General features: G+C 36.5%; 4 protein-coding genes across 4 annotated transcripts; 1 reads left to right on the forward strand and 3 right to left on the reverse strand.

Annotated features, from left to right (window-relative positions):
• Positions 1-10,425: 10,425 nt before the first annotated feature.
• On the forward strand, positions 10,426-14,918 carry LOC120145089 (triosephosphate isomerase, chloroplastic-like). The gene is made up of 9 exons (XM_039158989.1): positions 10,426-10,636; positions 10,922-10,948; positions 12,378-12,447; positions 12,779-12,902; positions 13,514-13,598; positions 13,704-13,836; positions 13,965-14,138; positions 14,605-14,687; positions 14,835-14,918. Exons 1-9 carry the CDS (start codon positions 10,466-10,468, stop codon positions 14,889-14,891), a joined length of 924 nt encoding a protein of 307 aa, XP_039014920.1. The 5' UTR covers positions 10,426-10,465; the 3' UTR covers positions 14,892-14,918.
• Positions 14,919-15,728: 810 nt separating this feature from the next.
• Positions 15,729-16,437, reverse strand: LOC120145066. The gene has a single exon (XM_039158968.1). It carries the CDS (start codon positions 16,261-16,263, stop codon positions 15,877-15,879), a length of 387 nt encoding a protein of 128 aa, XP_039014899.1. The 5' UTR covers positions 16,264-16,437; the 3' UTR covers positions 15,729-15,876.
• Positions 16,438-20,843: 4,406 nt separating this feature from the next.
• Positions 20,844-21,776, reverse strand: LOC120145366. The gene has a single exon (XM_039159218.1). The coding sequence runs from the start codon at positions 21,774-21,776 to the stop codon at positions 20,844-20,846; it is 933 nt and encodes a 310-aa protein (XP_039015149.1).
• A 652-nt stretch (positions 21,777-22,428) lies between these two features.
• Positions 22,429-23,052, reverse strand: LOC120145367. Its single transcript, XM_039159219.1, has one exon. The coding sequence runs from the start codon at positions 23,050-23,052 to the stop codon at positions 22,429-22,431; it is 624 nt and encodes a 207-aa protein (XP_039015150.1).
• Between the last annotated feature and the right edge of the window lie 510 nt (positions 23,053-23,562).

Raw genomic sequence — 23,562 nt, forward strand, 5'->3', positions numbered from 1 at the left:
TTTGAAGGGATTGCATTTCTTCATTCATGGCGATCCTCCACTTTTTATGTTCTGAACTTTGGACTGCTTCATTAAAAGTGGCAGGAACATCATCAATTGCAATTGGTGATGCAAAAGAGACCATATCAGCATAACGAGCAGGTTGTCTAATGGTCATCTTTCCCTTTCTGAGTGCAATTGATTCATGTTGCTGTGGAGGTTCTTGGGTCCCTCTTCTTCTAGCATAGGAGAGTCAACATCAGTTTCTTTACTGGCTGGGTCAATTCTGCTTCCTTCAAACTCCACCTGTTTGGGAGTTCCATCTGTCAGCTCCAATTTTTCTGAAGTCACCTTTCTCAACATGGTAGATTCATCAAAGGTAACATCTCTGCTAAAGATTATTTTCTTTGTTTCTAGACACCAAAGACGATAACTTTTCACACCAGAGGTGATCCCCATAAAGATCGCCTTCTTTGCTCTTTGATCCAGCTTTGACTCCTTAACATGGTAGTATGCAGTGGAACCAAACACATGTAAGGAATCATAATCTGTAGCAGGTTCTCCAAACCATTTCTCTAATGGTGTTTTACCACCAATAGCAGTCGATGGTAAGCGGTTGACAAGATGACAAACATAGACCAAAGCCTCAGCCCAAAATTCTTTGCCTAACCCAACATTAGACAACATACACCGAACCTTCTCCACTAATGTTCGGTTCATACGCTCTGCCACCCCATTCTGTTGTGGTGTACTTCTGACAGTGAAGTGCCTGACAATACCTTCCTCTTCACAGACTTTCAGAAATAGATCATTTTTGTACTCTCTACCATTGTCTGTACGGAGACGTTTGATTTTTCTGCCTATTTGAGTCTCCATCATCTTTTTCCATTTAAGGAAAAATCCTAGCACCTCATCCTTTATCTTCATTGGATACACCCAAACTCTCCGGGAAAAATCATCAAAAAAGGTGACATAATAGTGTGTTCCTCTCAATGAAGTTGTCTTGGAAGGCCCCCATACATCTGAATGAACATAATCCAAAATACCTTTAGTATCATGGATTGCTGTTCCAAATTTCACCCTCGTCTCTTTCCCTTTGATGCAATGCTCACAAAAAGCTAATTTGCAAGTCCGAGCACCCTTCAATAATCCTTGATCTATGAGTAATTTCAAAGATTTTTCACCAACATGCCCCAAGCGCATATGCCATAACCTGGTTACTTCTGAATCATGTTCATCAGTAGAAGCTGCCACTGCTGCTGTCCTAACAATTGTACTACCCAGAAAGTAATACACATTGTTTCTTTTTCAGATTCCCTTCATTATCACCAGTGCACCAGAGATAATCCTCATAATCCCATCTTTTGCCCTCACTTCTAAACCTTTTGACTCTAAGGTTCCCACAGAGATGAGATTTCTCATTAAATCTGGTACATAATGGACACCTGTTAAGGCTCTGATTGATCCATCCTGATTCCTCAAGCGAATTGAACCAATCCCAAGTGTGTCAAGAGGGGAATTATTTACTGTGTAGACAATTCCACCTTTTAGTTCTTTAAAATCAAAGAACCATTCTCTATTGGGGGTCATATAGTGGCTACAAGCCGAATCTAACAGCCATGAACTGGAACAGCTGGTTGATGGCGTAGCAGCGAATGCGAAATCTGAATCTGCATTATCATACTCGACCACATTTGATTCTGAGACAGCCTTCCCCCTTTCAGGTTTGCCTTTATTCTTTAGCCTGAGACATTCTTTCTTCCAGTGCCCTTTTTCTCGACAAAAGGCACATTCATCTTTGCTCAATCTGGACTTTAACTTCGATCTCCCTCTCCTTCCTTTATTCTGACTCTTCGAACGGCCTCTAACAACAAGAGCTTCTGCTTCGACACTTGTGTTTTCTTGTTTGTCTTTCTTTCTCAATTCATAACTATACAAGGCAGCAGTTACTTCACTGAGAGACACATCAACCTTCCCATTAAGTAGAGTAGTTTTAAGATACTCAAACTTATCAGGAAGTGATCTCATCAACATCAGAGCCAGATCTTCGTCTTCAAAAGTCACGTCCATATTCATCAGATCAGTCACCAGCTGATTAAAGCTAGTAATGTGATCATTCATAGTGGTACCTAGTACATAGTTGAAGCGGAACAATCTCTTTTTCATGTAGAGTTTGTTCTGACCGCTTTTCTTCAAAAATTTCTCCTCCAGTGCCTTCCACAATTTACTTGCAGAAGTTTCCTTAGAAAATGCATACTTCTACTCTCTAGAAAGACACGATTGAATAGTACCACATGTCATTCTATTGATCCTCTTCCATTCTTTCTCCTCAACATCATCTGGTTTCTCTTCTTCAATAGCAATGTCTAGACCCTGCTGAAATAGGGCATCTAGAACCTCACTTTGCCACATGCCGAAATGACCGGTGCCATCAAAAATCTCCACTGCAAATCTAACATTTGTCACAGCATTTCTTGCCAATATTGAAGATGAAGAAGCGTCTGTCATTTCTGCTACAAATTCTATTTAATAGCTGCCAATGCGGAATGTCAATTATCCAAGGAAATTTTTTCTGATGTGGAAGATCAGTCTAAGCCGCAACCACAGAGCATACTAAAATAAACCAAGAGCACTGATACCAATTGTTGTGAAATTCGGGTTAATTTCCACCAATAACAGATTCACCTTCGAAACTATTATCTAGGTGACTAGTGTGAAAATGATTATACTAAAAATCACCCCAAGGTATATTCCCAGGAAAGAGGAGGGGTCACAATGGTCCCTCTTAAAACCCACTTTCCTTAGACAGAACTACCAAGACAAGTAATTTTAATAGGACAATAATTAACAACAACTATACCCGACAATAGCTATTAAATAGACATAAAAGAGAACACCAAAATATTTCACTAATAGAGGAAATATTACAAAGAGAGAAAGAATACAAATAGCCTTTAATATAGAAGAAGGCTTATATTTGTGGGATGATAAACTAAGGAGGAGGATTGCTTTATTTATAACAAAAGAATTTCCCCTCCTCCTTATACACAACCAATGTGGGACTTTGCCAAAAACCAACAACGTCAACGTTGATCTTTAGGGTATAAGTGGTAGTTTAAACCATTTATCCCAAGAGACCCCAGTTGAAGAGAATGACGATGCCAATAACCTATGAGCAGTGTCAAAAGCTGAGAGGTGAGCCTAGCTTGAACTTACTATCACCCAACCAGGAGTTAGTCGTCCTTCCAGCACGAATTCATATTCTACAACACCACTGGTAGAAGACGGAACTGATCTAGCGATAGTAGGGATTGGAGCGATTGAAGCCAATCTCCTGATGAGCTCATCGGTTGAAAAATCCTGGAGTGTATAAAGCCGGTTCCTTGCAAGATTTGTATCGAGTCACACAGCTGCGCAAAGCATGGAGGCTATTCTCCCCTCCTTAAAAGAATTACATCCTCAAAATTTACTCAAGTCATAAAAATATAGGAACTGAGCTTCCATTCCATCTTCATTCTCTTAGATATCCTTTCCAGGTATATGATTCCTCTACTAGACCTTAACCAGTTGAATAGGCGTCATCGACAAACACTTCCTTATCAATATTCCAGAACTTGAACAGAATTCTCCTCATATAACTAAACATATCTCATTCTCCAATCTACTTGAGTAGCAAATCTTAATCTCATCATTTTACTTATAACGTTTGGTTATGGCTTAACCAAAACTCAAATTCAGGTCAGGAGTCGGATCAAGATTCTTGAACAAATAATCTCCCATGTTACTCGCGAGGCAACTTCCAAGATTGTGACTAATTCTAACATTAATCCCTTTTTCACATATTGCGTCATAGCATATAGAATACTTTAGTATACTTATTACATAATGATTTCTTAACATTAGAGTTCTAACTTAGAGGGTACGATCATAATCTAGGGGTATGTACAGACCAGACATCTTTTGACTATCGACCGACCGATCTATCTAAAAAAATTCGATTCAACTTAGGCTCTAATACTACTAAATGTAACCCCCACCGACCGATGCGGGTGACCCGATCAGATCCGGGGTGTCACATTAGGGCCACTGGAGCAACCCACCGTAAAAATCTTGGAAAAATTTAAATTTTTGTTAAAACACGTAAAATCATAAAATAATTTATAAATACAAAAGTAAAATTTACCAATATTCAAAAATAAAACAGATTTCAGACTATTATATAAAAATAAATTACAATCTACATGCCCCATAATCACATGCACCGTTATTCGCTAGTAACGCCAGAGGAACTTCTTTACTGATATCGATAACTGCACCGATTTGATTCTTTTAACCTGAAATAGTGAGTAATAGAGTGAGTTTTGGGAAGCTCAATAATACAATACAACCAGATGATGCTGAAGAACATGTAAATAATAGGTATGAATAATTTTCCTTATTGGTTCATACATCTACAGACTCTTATGCTAAGTTGAGGTCCCACTGATATATCAGGTAATAAAATACACGAAACTTCCAGTTCAGAGTAAAAGTTCAGAGGACTAAGTTCAAGAGATTATAAAATGATATCTAGTGTGTTCCCACAACACCAGTGAAGATGTACATATCTTTTTTAAAACAATAGCAATTTAAAATATATTTTTAAAAAACCATAGTAAAACCCTCCAACCGAACGCCAATATGCAGTTCCCCATAACCACATAACCTAAGGGAGCACCTTGGGGCTTGAGAGCATATCCAAGAAAGTTCTCGAGGCCTCAAAGCCTAACCAAGGGCCGCTTTAGGTCCATAAGGGATTATCAGTCGATGTTGAACCTATACAAGGAATTACCAGTAGCGAATGAACATGCCAGAGTCTTTAGTCATACCAGAGTCCTAGAGTACCCCGTATAAAAATAATTTCAGTCAGTAAATAGAGATATCAGAAATCAGAGCAAAAATCAGATATCAGAACAGAAATAAGAGAAAACATCCGTGTGAGCAGGGAACACACTAGAGGTTCCAAATATTATTCGGAGGTACTTGATAATCTTATCAGGAAAGGAAACACAGATCTTCAGTATACCGATAAAATGCCATAAATTAAAATCACTATCGAAAGAGTTCATTAGCTGACGGAATCATCAGTTATTCAGAATGTGATTTATCAGGATCATATAATATTCGGATATTTTCGGAGGCACTATGTAATCAGAAATGTATTCAGAATCCTTTGCAACAGAGTTACTTGTGTTTTCAGATATGACATGAGTGATTCCATTATATAGGAAATCAAAAGCATTTTGGTCATTAGGTTCTTGGAGAATTCTTAGTGATTTGAGCTAATAAGGAAGAAAAGAATATTCAGGGTATTTACGATTTGTATCGATCTATCAGAGTATCGAGTTAACTCGAACTGTACAAGTCCCAACAATGATACTTGTGAACCGGTCAAATTGTTACACTTCAAGGGTATTCACTCTTTAATACAGAGAAATCTTGTCAAATGATCATCTTTAGAATCATCGCTGAATGGATCTTAGGGAGACGAACAGATTTTCCAATGGTCTTTATTTCATTTATACATTGCAACAATATCAAGAAATGTCGATGTGCTAGATTCGTGGTTCAAAACCCTTATGGACGGTACAATAAATAAGATTATCAGTGTTTTCAGACTTATCCAAGCTATTCGCTTAATTCAAGGTCATTAGGGTACTTAAATCAATTAGTATTCAAGTTTATCCCAGACACTTAGGAGTTTCTTGAGTAATTCTATCGTTTTAACAATTCGAATACATACAATACTTCCATTTAGTACAACCTTGTCATTTCGAGTAATTCAGATGAGTAAGGCACATTCGATAATTTAGCCTCCGAGTGTTCATTCAGGAATTAGAAATTTTAAGTCATTTACCATCTCAAGATCATGAGTGATTAACATGATTATTTTCACTTTCCAAGAAAATCCTTATCTTTATATCATACCGTATTTTTGTTGTTTCTTATCCAAACATTTTCGACATTTAACCTTTAACGAGATTAATCAGAATTTACGAGTCCCGAGATTGATTAATTTACTGATTAAATCGTTGAACTTATATTTGTTTCTGATTGGTCTACCAATTTCTTTTACGAGCCGTCTGAATCTTATACAATGTTCCGCCTTTATTCCAAATTTAATTTGAGTCCAATGATAATTAAACTACATGTCATTGACCAATTATTTTCATCCACGCAATTACCAATTATCAATGTGTTCCGGAAAGCATGCAAAAGGTAGTAGAGTATTACCTCGATTTTTGTGCTCCACCAATCGAACATTTAATCTCCATTCGCTCACTCTCGAACTTGAATTCAACGTCCATTAAATCCTCGGATACATATCAAACGAATTTACGTTAGAAACTGAACTTAAATGAGGAAACAACTTGAATCTGAAGATAAAATAATGAAAAATGACTTACTGAGTGCGATGGCAAAACCGACTTCGGATTCAGACTAAGGACTTCGAAAAACATTAAATATGACTTTTTCAAAAAAAAAATTGACTTTTTCGATCAAAGTCAAAGTCAACGATCAGACATGTCAACGGTCAACGAGTTGACCTGGTCTGAGTTGACTCAGCTTCTAGAATACTCGGTTGACTCGGCTGAAACGAAGCCCACGCGCATTAGAGACGCATGGCAGCGCGTGTGGTGGACGAGGAGGATAGGGGCAACGACTGATTAACCAGAAAGCAATCAAACATCAAAACAACCCACAATCAATCCACGAATCAACCAAAATCTATCAGAATAAAAGAAAATAACTGAAACACTTATCCACGGCCGGTGATATGCGAAAACGACGACAATGGGCGACGAACCCTGTCAGGTTTTGGTCGCACGACACCGGTGATTGCAATGATGAAGGCGGTGAGGAACGACGGTCGACGATTTGGCCAGAATCGACAAAATTCACGATGACAGCTGGGTTGAAAATATCGAGACTTCACAGTGAACGACGTCGATTCACGACGGGATAGGGGTCGGGTTTTGATCGGAATAGGGTAGTGGTCATTTTGAGGGTAGCGATGTAGGCTAGGGCGACTGGATGACGATGGATTGAGGCAGTAAAAAGGTCGACGGGGAGAAGGAAATTTGGGAGTTAGGGATTCTGATTTGGGGTTGATAATTTCAGGTTGCTCTATCGGGATGTTTATTTTTCACTGAGTAATAAAAACAAAATAATTCAGGATCAAGTCCTTGAATTTTTCACAAATTTCAAAATCGAGCTACAACTTTTAAAAATTTACAATTTGAACTCTAACTTTTCTATTGTTACTGGCAGATCTCAGTGGACTGTGTGCATAGGTGACATCGACCATAAGATAAATCAGCGAGTTGAAGTCGCCGACATACCTACAGAGCTTCATGAAGTAGCCGCCATACCAAATTATGTATTTCTAATTTGTTTTACTAAAAACATATTTTGATAAATGAACTTTATAAAAAATATATATATATTTTAAAAAAATTGTTTAAAATGATCACTTGAATGATATCTATTATATCATTTTATGTTGTTTAATATTTTTAGAATAATTAACTATTTATTGTAAGTATGTACTAATATATTTAAAAAATCATATAAATTCTCCAATTATATGTTTAACATGAATTTTAAGTAAAAAAATTAACTTACATCTATATAGATGAATATTAATATTAATATTATATATATATATTATGAATTTAACAAACATTTCGACTAAAATCGAAGAAATAAAAGAGTTAATCTACAACACCATTCAGAATCAAATAACAATGAAATTAGCAATACCTCATACAGTTAAACAAATTCAGATATTAGAGTTTTAAAGATTAATAGAAAATTGGATTACCAAAATTTTGAGTTTCTAAAAATATTTAAAAACAAAAGGAAAATGAAACTGAAACTGAAAAAAAATCTTACCCACAAATTTTGTTCACTTGGTTTAAGCCACGTGGATACAGTATAAGGGCACTCATTGTCATGTTGCTATTAGTTTGCTTATAGACATGGTTTTCAGAATCAGAACGGTTAGCGAACTGATCATGTTATCAGTTTATTGATTTAATCGATTGAATCGGTTCGATCGGTCGAATCGATTCGATCGGTCGAAAGAATCAGACGACGTCATAATTATTTAAAAAATTAAATAAAAATACCAAAAATATTTAATAAAAAATAATTTTTATATCACAAGTCATATTCAAAGCAAGTCATAATATATATAAGTTAAAAACCATAAAATCAAGTGAAACAAACTGATTCAAATTAACTACAACATAATATTTAAGGTAAAACATATTAAATAATAAATATAATTATATAACTATAATTAAAAATTAAATTTGGGGTAAAAAAATCATAACAAAATGATATTGTTTGGTTTAATTTAAAAAACAATTTTCACATGGCTAAGAAACATAGAAGAGCATACTAAAAGTCTAAAGAGTAAAAATATGAGAACAAAACAATCCCACATGACTAAGAAACATATAAGAACATCCAACTAACTTCTATAAATAATAGAATTAATTTGACATTCAAAATCATGGAGCCTTTTGGTGAGCATTGAGTGAACTATTCTTTTTCTTCAATTAAGCTCGAATTTTAGGCTTCAATCGAGCTTCTAATTTTTTTTGAGTTCAAGCCTTTTCAAGTTCAAGTTTTAATATTATATTTTGAGTTCGAGTTGAACTTGATAATTCTTTTAAAGTTTTCAAGTTCGAGTCGAGCTCAACAATACTCGAGCTCGATTTGGCTCGTTTAACAAACGACGTTGTTTGGTTTAATTTATTTAAAAAAAATTGACGGTTTTTTTCGGTTTTCAGCCGGTCCGGTTTGAACGGATCAGCGGTTCTGGCCGGTTCACTAGTAGCGGTTCAACCGGTGTAGATTGAACAAAACTAGGCAACGATTCCCCGTTGAACCGGTCGGTCCGGTTTTCAAAACACTGCTTATAGAGTTTAGTATCTTGTGAGCATCTCGAATTTGATTTGGTCAAAATTTGATAAATGTTCGAATCGAGTTGGTTCGACTTGAACTTAAACTCGACTCAAAACCTTAACGAGTTAAGCCGAACAAAGTATAACTCGACTCGATAAGTTCGCGAACAGCTCGTTAAATATATTTTTAGTAATTACTTCAAAATTATTTAATTCAAAAAATAAATCTAAATAATAATTATTAATTTATTAATAAAAAATAAAAAATAACAAGTTAACTAAAATATTATTTTTAATAAATAATAAAATATTATTGGTTAATAATATTATTTTAATACAAAAAAAACACAACCCTAATATCCTCATATAATATTAGTAAATTTTATTTTTAGTTAAAAAAATAAGGTAAATTTTTAGTAAGCTTAACGAGTAACGAGTTAAGCTTAACGAGCAACGAGTTGAGTTGATCAATATTTTTTTAACGAGCACGAGTCGAGCATAATTTTAAAGAGCTTAACAAGTAATAAATCGAATCGAGCAATAAATTTTTTTAACAAATATGAGTTCAACATTACACAACTCATGATCAACTCGCTGGTATCCAACCACTAGTTGGTATCCAACCACTACCAGTACTAGATCTAAAAAACAATATTGAAAATCTAATCAACATTTAAACGACATCGTCTCATCGAAATTCTAGTTCACTATAGTTCGAATTTATTCTCTTGAAAGGGCGGAGACAACTACGAATCATGAAAGTTGATTCTTTTTTCATTGTAAGGTCATATCAACGCTCTCTTTTTTTATTATTATTTTTATTATGATAATTATAAAATATTATTTATTTTAAATATTTTTAATTATTTAATAATAAATATTTATTCATTATATTATAATTGTTGGTGTTTGAATATATAATATATAAAAATAACAACCATTATTTTATCTATTGAGATAAGTTAATTTGTGTTGTACATTGACTACTTATCCTCTTTTATATCATTACAAGGATAATTATATATACAATTTTTTAAATAAACTAACTAATAATTTATATTTAAAAAACAAACATAAAATTAATAGATTTATAAATAATTTATTATTATTTAATTTATAATCATTTATTTATTGAAATGGTTTCTAGTGAATATATATATATATTATTCACAAACATAACTTTCAAAAAATAAAACATTAAATTAATAAATATATATACACGTTTTTTATTATTCTAACTACTGTTATTTATTAAATAAATTTTAATAAAAAATAATTTTAGTTTAAATATAAATAAATATTTATATTGCATTTATCATCGACGGGGTTGCATCCAATCCAACAGGTTACACATCACACCAACCAAACCACCCACCTCTGCTGGAGCGTGAGGTTGACGGTATGGAAGGCGCGTGAGAAAGCTTATTAACGCTATCCTTTGACAAATGACAAGAAACATAAAATCCCTCGGAGAGCTTATCACCTCACCTACCTAGAAACACCGAAGCCAAGAAACAGTCCAGCGGTTAAATATGGAAATGGTAGCTACTTCTTGCCCGCAGTTCAGTGGACTTCGCCGCTCATCTCCCACCTTCCACAATGCACGATCTCAATCTTTCATTCAACGCACCAACTCTCAACTCCAACTCTCCTCTTCTCGCAAACCTTGCCGATCTGTTGTTGCCATGGCCGGCTCTGGGAAGGTACCCACCGCTATTCTTTCCTTTTTTTATGTAAATCTTTTAGCGGCTTTGAGGAAATTAAATGTATAATGCATAACAAGATATAAATATTCAAACTAGAGAAGGATGAGATAAACTATTTTGTCGTTAGGTGCCTAAGTATATGTGCAACTTTTTTGGCTGAAAATGAGTTAATCAAGTTTGTTGAGAATATGAGCAAGAGTTTTTCTAAATGTGCAGGTTTAATTGTATTCATTTTCCCTATATTCGGTCGTTTATTAACTAATTTTCCCCTTGTACTTGCAGTTCTTTGTTGGGGGTAACTGGAAATGTGTAAGAACTCTTAATCTCAGATATTATGTTGTCTATGTTCTCTAATCTCTATGGCCAACTATTTGAAGTGTTATTTTTTTTTTATTTCCATTTAGGCCTTGCTTTAAAGTTTTTGTGCTTATCTGGTGTGAACTCTTTTTTCTAAGCTAATACTTGTCTCTGAAGTTTGTTATGGCTTCTCTTGAGTAGACTATTGTAATTTTGAATCAAGTGTTTCTTCATGGTCGTTCTCGTTCTGTATTTTTTTACTTGCCCTCCCTCTCCTAATTTTTCACTTTTGCCATTCAAGTTATGTACATCCAGTGTTAAAAAGGGGCAAGGATCACTAAGGCGATAGGGGTTTTATAGCCAAGGCGCAAGGCGAAAGACACGTGCCTTAGTGAAGCGAAGCACACTTTTCGAAAATAAAAGATATATAAGTTTTTTCCCGTTGTATAATCAAACAAAAAGAACGCTTCATGCAATATGATCATCAAAGAGTATTCCTTATCAGCATTTTATGTATTAAACACCACTTTTGTTCCATCCACCATTGAAGAACCAAGCAAACCCCCTTTCCTTCCTTGGTCCACAATACATAAGAAACTGAAACAATAAATAAAAGTCTCATAATGAGTTGGCATCAGCTTCTTACTTGTCTCCCTCTTGTTAACACCACCTACACCCTAATCCTCCCTTTTCATATTTCTAAATTTTGTTTCCAAGCTTTTATTCCTTTCTCACGGATTCAAATTTCTCCGTATGTTAAATGTGCTGCTCAAGAACCCATAACTATGCAACAAAACTCACTGAAACCTATCTTTTCCTCCCGATTCTCAATCCGTGCATGCATGCCTCTCTCATTTTGTCTGCTCAGTCGGTTGTCTTTTTTAACACCAAAAATGGCCTCTATTCATCCCCCTTTGTTTCTCTCTCTTTCAAACTTCAAGACAAACAGTAATTATAGAAGGTAAAGCACCCACCTTCATCTGTATTTCAGGCCAAATTTTCTTACGTCTCCCATGAAACTCTCTTTTCTAATCACCCTCACCATGTTTTACTCTTTTCTCCACATACATTTCATTTTTTTCTCTCTTTTTTGTTGTTGATATACAAGTTAGTATGTAAAACATAATAAAAAATATAAAAAAAAGACAAAATAACAACAACAACAAAATTGAAAGGCGACGCCTCGCCTTAGCGCCTTAGGCGCGCCTTTTTTATCAGAGTGCTCTCTTTTTCTTGTTAATTTTCACTTTCTACATTCTAGGTACTGTACATCAAAATATAATTCATTTTGTTGTTCTATATATATATTTGGGTTTTTCCTGTCAGTATGATTTCACACTGTAACTGTTGGGCTCTGTTCATGTGTAACAAAACTTGCATATCCATCTTATTAGTTCTCTTTTAGTTTCCTTTATTAATGATGTTTATTTTGTTCGTGTAGAATGGAACAAAAGACTCCATCACGAAGCTTGTTTCTGACTTGAACAGTGCAAAGTTGGAGAGTGATGTTGGTAATTTACAGCTTTCACTTCCCAATCTGCGAGAGATGTTAAAATCATTATGGAACTATGCTTGGGGGTTTATATTGGCTGGTGGCGAATAGATTTGACTAAAAGATTTGTTAACGTTTTTTGTAATATTGTTGGCAATGCTTTCACTTTTCACATGCCTCCTAAACAAATGCAACTTCTTGTGCTTTCTTGGAAGCAATTTGTATAGTGGTGATTCTTTTAATTAGACTTGCTAAGTGCATTTTAGATGCCATGTGCTTTTATTTCATTATGTTAACTGGTTTCATGTTAAATGTTATGAAGATTGCTGATATTCATGCTTGTCTAACAGATGTTGTTGTGTCACCCCCCTTTGTCTATCTCGATATGGTGAGCTCTTCATTAACTGATCGGATTGAGGTATCCGCTCAGAACTCTTGGATTGGAAAAGGTGGGGCTTTCACAGGAGAAATCAGGTTAGCTAACTTTTGCTTTATGTGCAAAACGAGTTAATATCTTTTAACATTTTGTAGCCTTTTAACATTGTTTTATTATTTTTATCTCTCACTCCATTGTTGAATATTATTTTGTGTTGAAATTATTTTGTGGAACTTTGATGGACAGAAGGCTTATTGCCTTTTGGCCATACTGATAACAGTGATCTCTTTTTAATGTAATTTCTTTCTTGTGTCAAAGTGTTAAATTTGTTGCCTTGATGCTAGTGAATATTTGTTCTTGCTGGTGTATAAGTTTCAACTTATTCAATTAATATCATTGACTCATTGTTAAGTTTATATTTTATCTCCCGTAGTGCAACTACTTCTGTTGATTTAATGGAAAAAACCTAAACAGAAGTGGCAGTTCCTGTCTCATATCTCTTTCTCAACCCATTGATTGGTGTAAGGTGTGGCAACTTATAATAGGTTTCAACTTTCAAGTTTCAGATGACATAGCTTTACCTTTTTTTAGTTAATCTGTTTTGTAAACATATTGGAAGCTGTTTGCTAATCTTCGTTTTTTTCAAAGTTTTGGGTATTTGGTCCTAACTTTTGTGTCTATGATATGATTCATCTGATTCTACCTGTAGCGTGGAACAACTGAAAGATACTGGCTGCAAATGGGTCATTCTGGGGCATTCTGAACGCAGACATATTATTGGTGAAGATGATCAGGTTCGGTAGTCACGTTCTGCAAAAAATCAAAGGGCATGGTTGTCTGTGGTTATTAATGCAAAATATGAAAATACTTAGTACTGACTGAAGATTTATTGTCCTCAGTTTATAGGAAAGAAAGCTTCTTATGCTCTGAATGAGGGTCTTGGAGTGATAGCTTGTATCGGTGAATTATTAGAAGAAAGAGAAGCGGGGAAAACTTTTGATGTATGCTTCCAGCAACTGAAGGCTTTCGCTGGTAAATTTGCTTGGCTTGTTTTTGATTTCTGTTACTTTCTTTCCTCATGAACTATCATTTTAGGTTATCTTGTGAAGACTGAAGATGGGAGGGCTGTGACTTAATTCCAATGATTCCATCATTTGCAGATGTTGTACCAAGTTGGGACAATATAGTTATTGCTTATGAGCCCGTATGGGCCATTGGGACTGGTAAGGTGGCTACACCCGAACAAGCTCAGGAGGTACATCTAGCTGTTCGTGATTGGCTTAAAAAGAATGTTTCTGAGGAGGTGGCATCTAAAACACGTATCATATATGGAGGTAGCTTGGTTACTATATTATTCTTCTATGTTTTCTTTAAATTGTCATGCAATTCCTCTTCAAGTAGTTATTTGTGTGCCATTGATACTCTACATTTTTAATCTTTGATATGAAAAGTTATAGATTTTATGATTGTGTATTTCTAAGGATCCTCGTGTGCAGGCATGTCATCAAAATTTGCATGATCTTCTTTATGCTATTGTATATGTAAGCAGAATGTACTTGCCTAAATTCAGTTCTGAGAGCGTTCTTCATTTCCCTTTCCTCTGATCTGAGGAAGGGGATGTTGTATTATCCTGACAAGTTTGATTAGTTGTTTAGTGGCATTACAGTTGAAAGCTGAAGAGACCTTGATCTTGTTCTAAAATATCGTCGTCAATTACATCTAGCTTTTGAGAATATCCTATTCTTCTAGATCAAACTGTCACTCACTGCTAGCTAATGACTCTCTTCATCTCTTTTGCAGGGTCCGTCAATGGAAGCAACTGTGGTGAGCTTGCAAAGCAATCTGATATTGATGGATTTCTTGTTGGTGGCGCTTCTTTGAAGGTATATTTCCCATTAATCATTCTGTTTCATAATGCTATCGATAAAATGCTAGTGTCTGGTTAGAAGAGTGCTTAGAATACCGATTAGCAATCAGTCGGATCAGTGCCAATGATTTCATTCTATTTCAATCTAATCTTGATGCTGCAGGGGCCCGAGTTTGCTACAATTGTCAATTCTGTGACGTCCAAAAAGGTTGCTGCTTAAATACATATATATATAGTGGGTTCGAGTGACAATAAAAGGAGCAAGAGAAGGTGTTTCAGGTTGAAGCTTCATGGGTGACGTATGAGTTATAGTGTTATCCAATGACGTTTCGATAACTTATTCAATTCCTTCCCTTCCCAAAATAATAGGAAAAATATCTGTTGTATCTTTCTAAAAGAAACTGTTGCGGGCACTATACATAATTCACTGCCATTGATAAAAGAGTGCATGGTGCACTCCAAATGCTTACTGTTTGATTCTCATCTGCTAATCTGAACATTTACTCATTTGGTTTGTTCTAAATTGTGGATTGAACCAAGAAAAAATGCCCTTTTTTTCCCTACAACATTATGGTATCGTATTCGAGTCTTGAGAATGATACAATTACTTGAAAACTATAGAAGAATCATGATCCAATTTTTATTTTCAATTAGTTTGGAGTAATTATAAAGTAGTATTTATTTTTTAAAAAAAATAGTTATTATTAATAAACACACACGTTCTCGATGTAATTGCCTAAACTTGGACTTCTAGGAATAATAAATAATTATGACTGCTGAAAAACTCTATGAAATAGGCAATGTTGCTTGGAATGGATATTCATGTTGATAAAACACTGGACCACTTGGCCAACGGTAGGTTTGATTTTGTTGAATGGTGCAGTCATCAAGGCTTAAAAACAGGGACAGCTCGATTGTCATGACAAACCCGAAACAGAAAGCGTCAAATTTGAAACCGACGTTTCATTTGGTCGACAAATCGAGAATCAACAGAGGGATGGTCGGATATCTTTTTTCAAGTCCAATTTTCCCAGAAATAAACTTTGGGTTTCGGAAGTTAAATAAAATAAGCAAAATCCACCCTCAGTCTTATTGTTTTCAGAACTGTTACTAGCATACATATCATTGGATCTAACAAGGCAAAACCAAGTTAAAAGAAATAGAAAATTACAGCATGGTTTCACAAACTATAGTACTAGTACTTATCATACAAGCCAGCTCTCACGAAAAATTGACTGGTACTGCAACAGGACTAACAACAACACAATGAGAGCAGCCACTGCCCACGGCGATGTGCCTTCCGAAGAGAGTTGATGAGTCCGGCGGATATGTTGGTACGCTGATGAACCAAACAGCATACCGAAAACATCCACAGACGAAAGCCATCTTGCCAAGATGATCAACACTACTGGTGTGGCGAAAAGCACCCAACTCATTTGCTCTTCAGCAGATTCCACAGCTGATTCGTAGTTAAGGTAGGTTGATATTCCGAGAAACACGGACGTGAGAGCTAGGATTAGCATAACTGGGTAAGGCAAAGGGCTTAAAGAGAATGAATCGAAGATGGAGTATTTTCTTCCATAATAGGCCATTGAAGAGGTCAGTCTGTATTTTCTGGTGTGTGAACTAAAGAATGTATTTATAGCAAAAGAGGGTGTCTGGTCTGGTTTTTGTGGTTCACAGCTTAGGTTGAACCAGGGTGCTTCTGGACCGTTGATTTTGTTCCTGTTTATCTGTCTGAACTGATTGGATTTAGGTTTTTGAACTTGGCATTGTGGGACACACAAGGGTTGAAATATAAGCACGTACTTTTTGTTTACATTTGTCGTCATCTTCTTCCTATTGTCTTGGTTATGGTTTTAAGCATACATAGTATAGGAGAGATGTTGAAAACCTCCATCAAAATGTTGTTTTTTCAATACAAAAACTTGATATCCAAAGGATTTATTAATTATTAATTTGATCAACAATTCAAGTCTTAAATCATCATTTGTTTATCTTATTCTGATTTGAATGGAATTTCTGTTAAACTATAACAAAAAATTAAACCAGATAATTCTTCAGAGTACAAGGAAAAGTTTGCAGAAAGGTTAATTCTTGGAATGCTGCTGTCTGCAATACAAGAATTTTGAATGATTAAACATATAGCAAAGAGAAGGAAGGATGCATAGCAAGCACCTAGGAATTTGTTGCATGGGAAACATACGTTGAATTTAATCATCTCCCTAATCCAACGTCTTAAAATTAGCAAATATATTACTTCCCGTTTCACTTATCCCCGCTACAAATCATTTAAAATCAGAATCATCTCATTAAAAATAAGGTTTTGTTTTGAGGTTAAATTAAATTCAGATTCTAACAATTAAGATTTGCAGAACATACCCATGACGAGGAGAATGAAAAATGAATATAAAATTGGAAGTTTTAGTATTCATGAAACCACCGGCCTCCGGGATTATCATGTTGCCTGCCTCCATGCTAAACCACAATATTTCTTCTCAAAACTAAACTAATTTCTACAAACTGCATTTAAATCATAGGCCAACACGTACAAGGTCAATTGACAGAGAAATAATTTGCTAAACAACTATTGTTCTTTGTTTTGTAAACCATTTTCTATCACTAGTCTCTCAATTACTCAACTTTCTAGAAAAATAAGCATATGAAAAATGACTACAATTATTGGCTAAAGGAAATTTCAAATTCAATTCTCTTATAGGGTTTTTTTCCAACTAAAATATCTCTAGATTTATTATCAAGATTACTCCAATTTCTAGGATCATAAATGTCTCAAGGAGGGACCATGTTTTGATCAATCCCAACATCTTCAACATTAGTCTTATTTTGTGTGTGATTATGACCATTTAAATTAGAAATGTCATCATCTATATGATTTAGGATATTATCATAGTCATTTGCATCAGTAGCACCCACATTGGTATAATTTAGAGAACTATCAAGATTATTTAAATTCACATGAACATCATTTAAATTTTAATTAGAAGGTGCTCCTACCTTGTTTTTAAAGAATTTGTCAAGAGTTCCCTTTTGTGATACTATTTTTTTGAATTAAGAAAGGAGACTATTACAAAGAAATACTAAGTGCGGAGGGAGGCAGGACCATAGAGGTCACGGTGGAGAATAGATAATCTCTTGGGGGGGTTCTATGTAGGTCTGAACTTGTTCATTTGTAATAACAGTAGATTTGGCAAGGAAATCTGCTGCAGCATTGGCTTCAAGCCGAATGAGGATGAATTCAATCATCCATTGCTTTGAGACGAGAGTTGCAATAGAGCGAACAAGGGCGATGGTGCTGCAGCTAGCCATTGGCGAAGATACGAGATTAAGAGCTTTGGCACAGTCGGTTTGGCATTGAAGGCGTGTGATATGAAGGGAGATCGCCAATTGAAGTCCTTCAAAAATTCCCCAAAGTTCGGCTTGAAGAGGCGTTGAAATTCCAACCGGTTTATTAAAGCCAATGATCCAGTCACCATTCGTATTCCGGATGATGCCACCCACCGATCCGTAGGAGGAAACTTTGTGAACCGCTCCATCCGTGTTAAGAGTAGACCAGTCTGGGGGCGCTGGCTTCCATTGCACAAGTTCTGGTCGAGCAGCAACAGAATCTGTTGGAGTAATGATATTTGCCTTCGATGATATAAAGGGCCCAATTTTTGTTAAGACAGAGGAGTTGGTCATTATGGATGAACAAATTTGAGAATATGCATGCATTTTGCCTCTTCCAAATCTGCCATGCGATGGAGGAGAAGAGTACCTTCCATGGGATGCTTGTGCCAGCAAAAAGGTTGTTTGATTCAAGATTCATCACGAGCCAATCAGAGGCGTTAGTGAAGAAGAAGTTCGGTAGGGGCTGCTGTCGGATAATCTGCTACCAAAGTGCTGAAGAGTGCTGGCAGTCACGTAAAACATGCAGAGTAGTTTCATTAGCTAAGCCATATATTTGACATAAAGGATCATCTGTAAGTTTCCTTACACAGCGATTGACATTCGTAAGAAAGCGATCTTTGTATGAAAGCCATAGAAAATTTTTAAGACGCTCCGGGATGGTCATACGCCAAAGCTTAGTCCATATTGCGTCTTTGGGGTCCCAAAGATCCTTGGTTATAAGATCATATGCAGATTTTACTGTGAACTCACCATGTTTTCCTTGAGACCAGCAACATCGATCCTTACCAGCTGTTAGGTTAGGGGTTGAACGTTCAGATGCGGAATTATGGAGGGCTGGAGAGACTGCGGAGTAGATTCCAGTTCCAATTACCATTTGGCAGAGTAGCTTCGCAGACTAGCATATTGTCTTCTATCGAAACATGATCTTGTTTCCATTCTGATAAGCGTCCAAGATTTGGCATCCAAATGTCATGCCAAAATTTGATCATAGTTCCATCGCCTATAGACCAAGATAAGAAGCTGTAGAAACCATTCCAGACTTTGGATAAGGACCTCCATAAGTGGGAACAATTCGGTCGGAATATGGAGGGGGGCAGTTGGAGAGAAGCTTATACTTTTGACGAAGAAGCTTTATGTAGTATTTCTCTGTATCCGAAGCAATAACATAACATAGTTTCATATGGAAGGCAGAGTTATGATGTTGTAGCCTCCGAATGTCGAGTCCTCCATTATGCCTAGGTTGAGATAAGGTGTCCCAACTGTCGAGGGGGATGCCTCGGTTTGATTACTAGAACTCCAAATGAAATACCGAACTAGTTTTTCAATATCGTGACAACACAAGAGGGGAAGCGGCAAGTTTGCATGAAATAAGTTGGGATAACCATGAGTACGGAGTTAGTGAGGGTAATCCGTCCTGCAAAAGATAAGGTTCTAATCGACCACCCATGGAGCTTTGATTTTATTTTATCAACAATGAAGTTATAAAATCACAGGTGGCTCGCTTATGCATCACCGGCATTCCAAGATGGACTCCTAAGTTAGGAACTTGTTTGATGCCGAGATGAGAACAGACTGTATTTACTGATTCTACACTTGTGTTGGGCGAGAAGTAAACATGGGATTTGAGATTGTTGACTTTGTGGCCCGAGTAACGACCAAATTCCTCCAGAATGTTGTCAATTAGAATTGCATGCGCTGCAGTTGCTTTGGCATACAATATTAAGTCATCTGCAAAGAATAGGTTTGTGATAGGAATACCTCCACGAACTAACTTAAATGGTTTCCAAGCGCCCTCCTCGGAAGCAAGATGAATGAGATGCCCAAGTCTTTCCATGGTAAGAACAAAAAGGTAAGGAGAGATTGGGTCTCCTTGTCGAACTCCACATTGTGGTTTAAAATCATTGCTAAGCCCTCCATTAAATTGGACCTGCAATGAAGAAGATGAAATACAATATAAGATGAGTCGCTTAATTGCCGGTGGGAAGCCTGCTTCGGAGAGTGTATCGGCTATGAAGTCCCAGCGAAGATGATCAAAAGCTTTTTCCAAGTCCACCTTTATCGCCATCCAACCTTCTTTGTCCTTTTTGGATTTCATGGAGTGGATAATCTCCTGATTAATAATGATATTTTTTGGAGATTCTACGGCCTTGAATTAAGTTGGTTTGATTAGGCGTGACAAGTCGAGGCATAATTTACTGAAGACGCTTGACAATGATCTTAGTGACCAACTTATATAAGACCGTACAAAGACTGATAGGTCGAAAGTCCTTGAAGCTCGAGGGACTTGGGATTTTGGGGATAAGGGCAAGAATTGTTTTGTTCAAAAGGGGATCAATATTATTACCACTAAAAATGTTTTGGATCGTAGAGTAGACTGAAGTGCCAACAATGTCCCAATATTTCTGATAGAAGTGTGCGTGTAGACCATCAGCTCCTGGAGATTTGAGTGGAGCCATATCGAATAGCGCCTCCTTTATTTCCAATGAGTTTGGCATCAATTCTAGCTTTTTCGTTAATTCAGGGGGAAGAGTTGGGAAACACCCCGAAATAGGATAGGTGCCATGTTCTTTCTCACAAGATGAAAATAGTTTCTGGAAGTAAGAGTTGGCTTCTTGTTGAAGAGTATTAAGGTCTGAGAACCAATCTCCAGTTGAGATTTGAAGAGAGTAAATTCTATTAGCTCTCCTGTTTGTAATGGCTTTTTTATGAAAATAAGCTGTGTTTCTGTCGCCGAATGATATCCAATCCGAGCGAGATTTTGCTTTCATAAGAGCTCCTCTTGATCAAGGATTAATTCAAGTTCAGCTTGAAGCTTAGTCTCAAGTTGCAAGAGATAAGCACTGTGCTTTTTATCCAGATATCGTTGGATGCCCCTTAGACGCCCCATAATGTTGCGCTTGCGGTGAGAAAGCTGCCCAAAAGAGTGTTGGTTCCAGATTTTGGCAGCGCTACTGAATTTAGAGATAGCTTGTGTAATTAGAAGTGAAGAATCCCAGTTATCGAGCACAAGTTTATGGAAATCTTTGTGGAGAGTCCATCCCACAAAGTATCGAAATTGACTTTGATGCCGCTTATTGGAGTTTTTGCCAATAGAGAGTAAAAGTGGTCTATGGTCGGACTTCATTCTGAGAAGGTGATAAACCAATGTATCAGGATATGCATCAAGCCATTTGTCGTTGCATAAGCATCGGTCGAGGCGAACGGCACAGGGTCCTCTATACCAAGTAAAGTCAGGTCCTTGATAACCAAGATTATGTAGACTTGAATCAAAGACAATATTACTGAAATCTTGATCCGATACAGGGATACTAACACAACCTTTTCGATCATTTGGAGATAATGCTGCATTAAAATAGCCTAGGATAACCCAAGGCTCGTTAATATGATTGGAGAGTAATTGGAGATAAGACCAAAGAGTTTTCCTTTTGGCAGGGTTTGGACTTGCGTAAACAAAAGTAGCGAGAGCGGAATGGTTGTTGGACTTACAGTGGATTCTGCACTGGACGAATTGAAAGTGATTGAAAAGAACATCTATTTGAATGTGATCATACCAACAGATCCAAATGCCTCCAGAAAAACCATCAGCTTCTACTCTAAAAGAGTTCGGAATTTTAAGTTGAGCAATAACTCTGTCAGCGACATGTTTACTTATACGGGTTTTAACGAATCCTACAACATCCGGAGAATGATCTCGCATATATTACCGAGTAACTCGATTGAAATTTCGATGGCCACAGCCTTGAGCGTTCCACATAAATATGTTAAGATTCATAAGTAAAATAGAGTGTGAAGGGAGTGGGAATAAGATCCCATTATTCTATCATAGCTACAGTTCCTTTGCTCGTTGCAGAAGGAGCTAGCACTTCGGTTGGGATATGGGGATTATCTCCATCTACCAGTTTCACAGCTTGGTGCTTGTTCGGGTCAAGGTTCTCAATCAAGTTCAAACGTGACAAATTGGAGGAAGAAGCTCCACTAGATGTATTACGTGATCCATGCATGGGAAGTTTAGATAATACATGCAATTTGGCGGGTTTACCTCCGAGATGAGTTTGCTTCTTGAGGCCGGAAGGGACAGTTGTGGCTTTTTTTGGGTTTGCTAGAGCCTTATCCTTCGATTTTTTTTTGTCTGTGTGGGTCAAAGGAGATATTGTAGGGGGTACCATAGGTTCCACTTCGATCACCCTAGTTTTTGGGTGATTTTCCTGATTATTGGGGACAACTTCAAAAATGGGATTTGAATTTGTTATAATGGGGCTAGAATCATTGACCAATTGCTTTGTAGAATTAAGATTTCTTGAATTACGTTTTTTCCTTTCTACGAGCATCCATGGCCCGAATGCTTCATCCTAGACTGAATTATCTGTCGTCGGAGGTTGCACCGAATGAACCTCAGACGCTGGTTGAACATCTTCTTGTACTGGTAGTTGCGAACAAATGTCTTTATGGTGACCGTAAATGCCACAATGGAAGCAAATAGTAGGAAGAGACTCATACTCTATGATTTGAAGATGACCATTGATGAGGAGTTTGGATACCAAAGGCCGATGGAGATTGAGACTAACGGCTAGGCGTGCAAAACTCCCCCTGCAACCATTATCCGTTTGGAAATCGATTTTGATCACAGAGCCAACCTGGTTTCCAATAGCTTCAATGAAACTCCTTTTGTACAGGGTGACTAGGAGTCCCGATAATCGAATCCATGCCATGAGATGGCTAGGATAATCTTGGCTTGGCTGAAAATCAAGAGACCATGGCTTAACTGTTAAGTAATGCCCGAAAATAGTCCAAGGTCCTTCTGTAAGTACCTTCAAATAGTCACCATAATTGTTGAATTTCACAAGGAAGTAGTCATTCTCAATATCTATAAGTTTGAGAGGGAAGGAAGGCTTCCAGATACCATATATGCAATTGTACAGGGTATTGTAACCCACTCTTCGACCAAGAACTTTAACTACGAGTGTTAAATCCATGCTTTTAACGGCCAGTATTGGACTCGTTCTGAAAAATCTATGGTTGGAATCCCGTTAGAGGAGCCGAGAGTAATATCCTCTTCAAGCATATCATCATCTATCGATCGTTTAGGATCTGGGTGAGCAATAGTAGCACAGCGCTGTGGGGAACTATGGTGGAAGAGTTAGGCGGGTTTTCATCTCTACGTCTTTGTTTTTTGGGGAGTCTGGCATCGGCGGAGGGAGCTTCAGAGGGTTTTATAATTTTTGGGGCCTCCCCTTTTGTGATACTATTAACTCATCTCTTTATTTTCTTTTTTTTTTCACTACCAGACAAATGTTTTTACGCGACATTATATGCAATGCAACTAATGTAGAAAAGAACCATAGAATCTGTAAAATGGGAAGATCCTCGATCGAAGTATTTATATACCAAATCCGCAACACGAACTTTGAAATTAAATAAATAATTTACATTAAAATTTTAAAAATCAAATTATCGATAATAGTGTAATAAAATATATTTTAAAA

The sequence above is a fragment of the Hibiscus syriacus genome, unplaced genomic scaffold (assembly GCF_006381635.1).
Source record: "Hibiscus syriacus cultivar Baekdansim isolate YM2019G1 unplaced genomic scaffold, ASM638163v2 tig00110893_pilon, whole genome shotgun sequence".
Taxonomy (NCBI): domain Eukaryota; kingdom Viridiplantae; phylum Streptophyta; class Magnoliopsida; order Malvales; family Malvaceae; genus Hibiscus; species Hibiscus syriacus.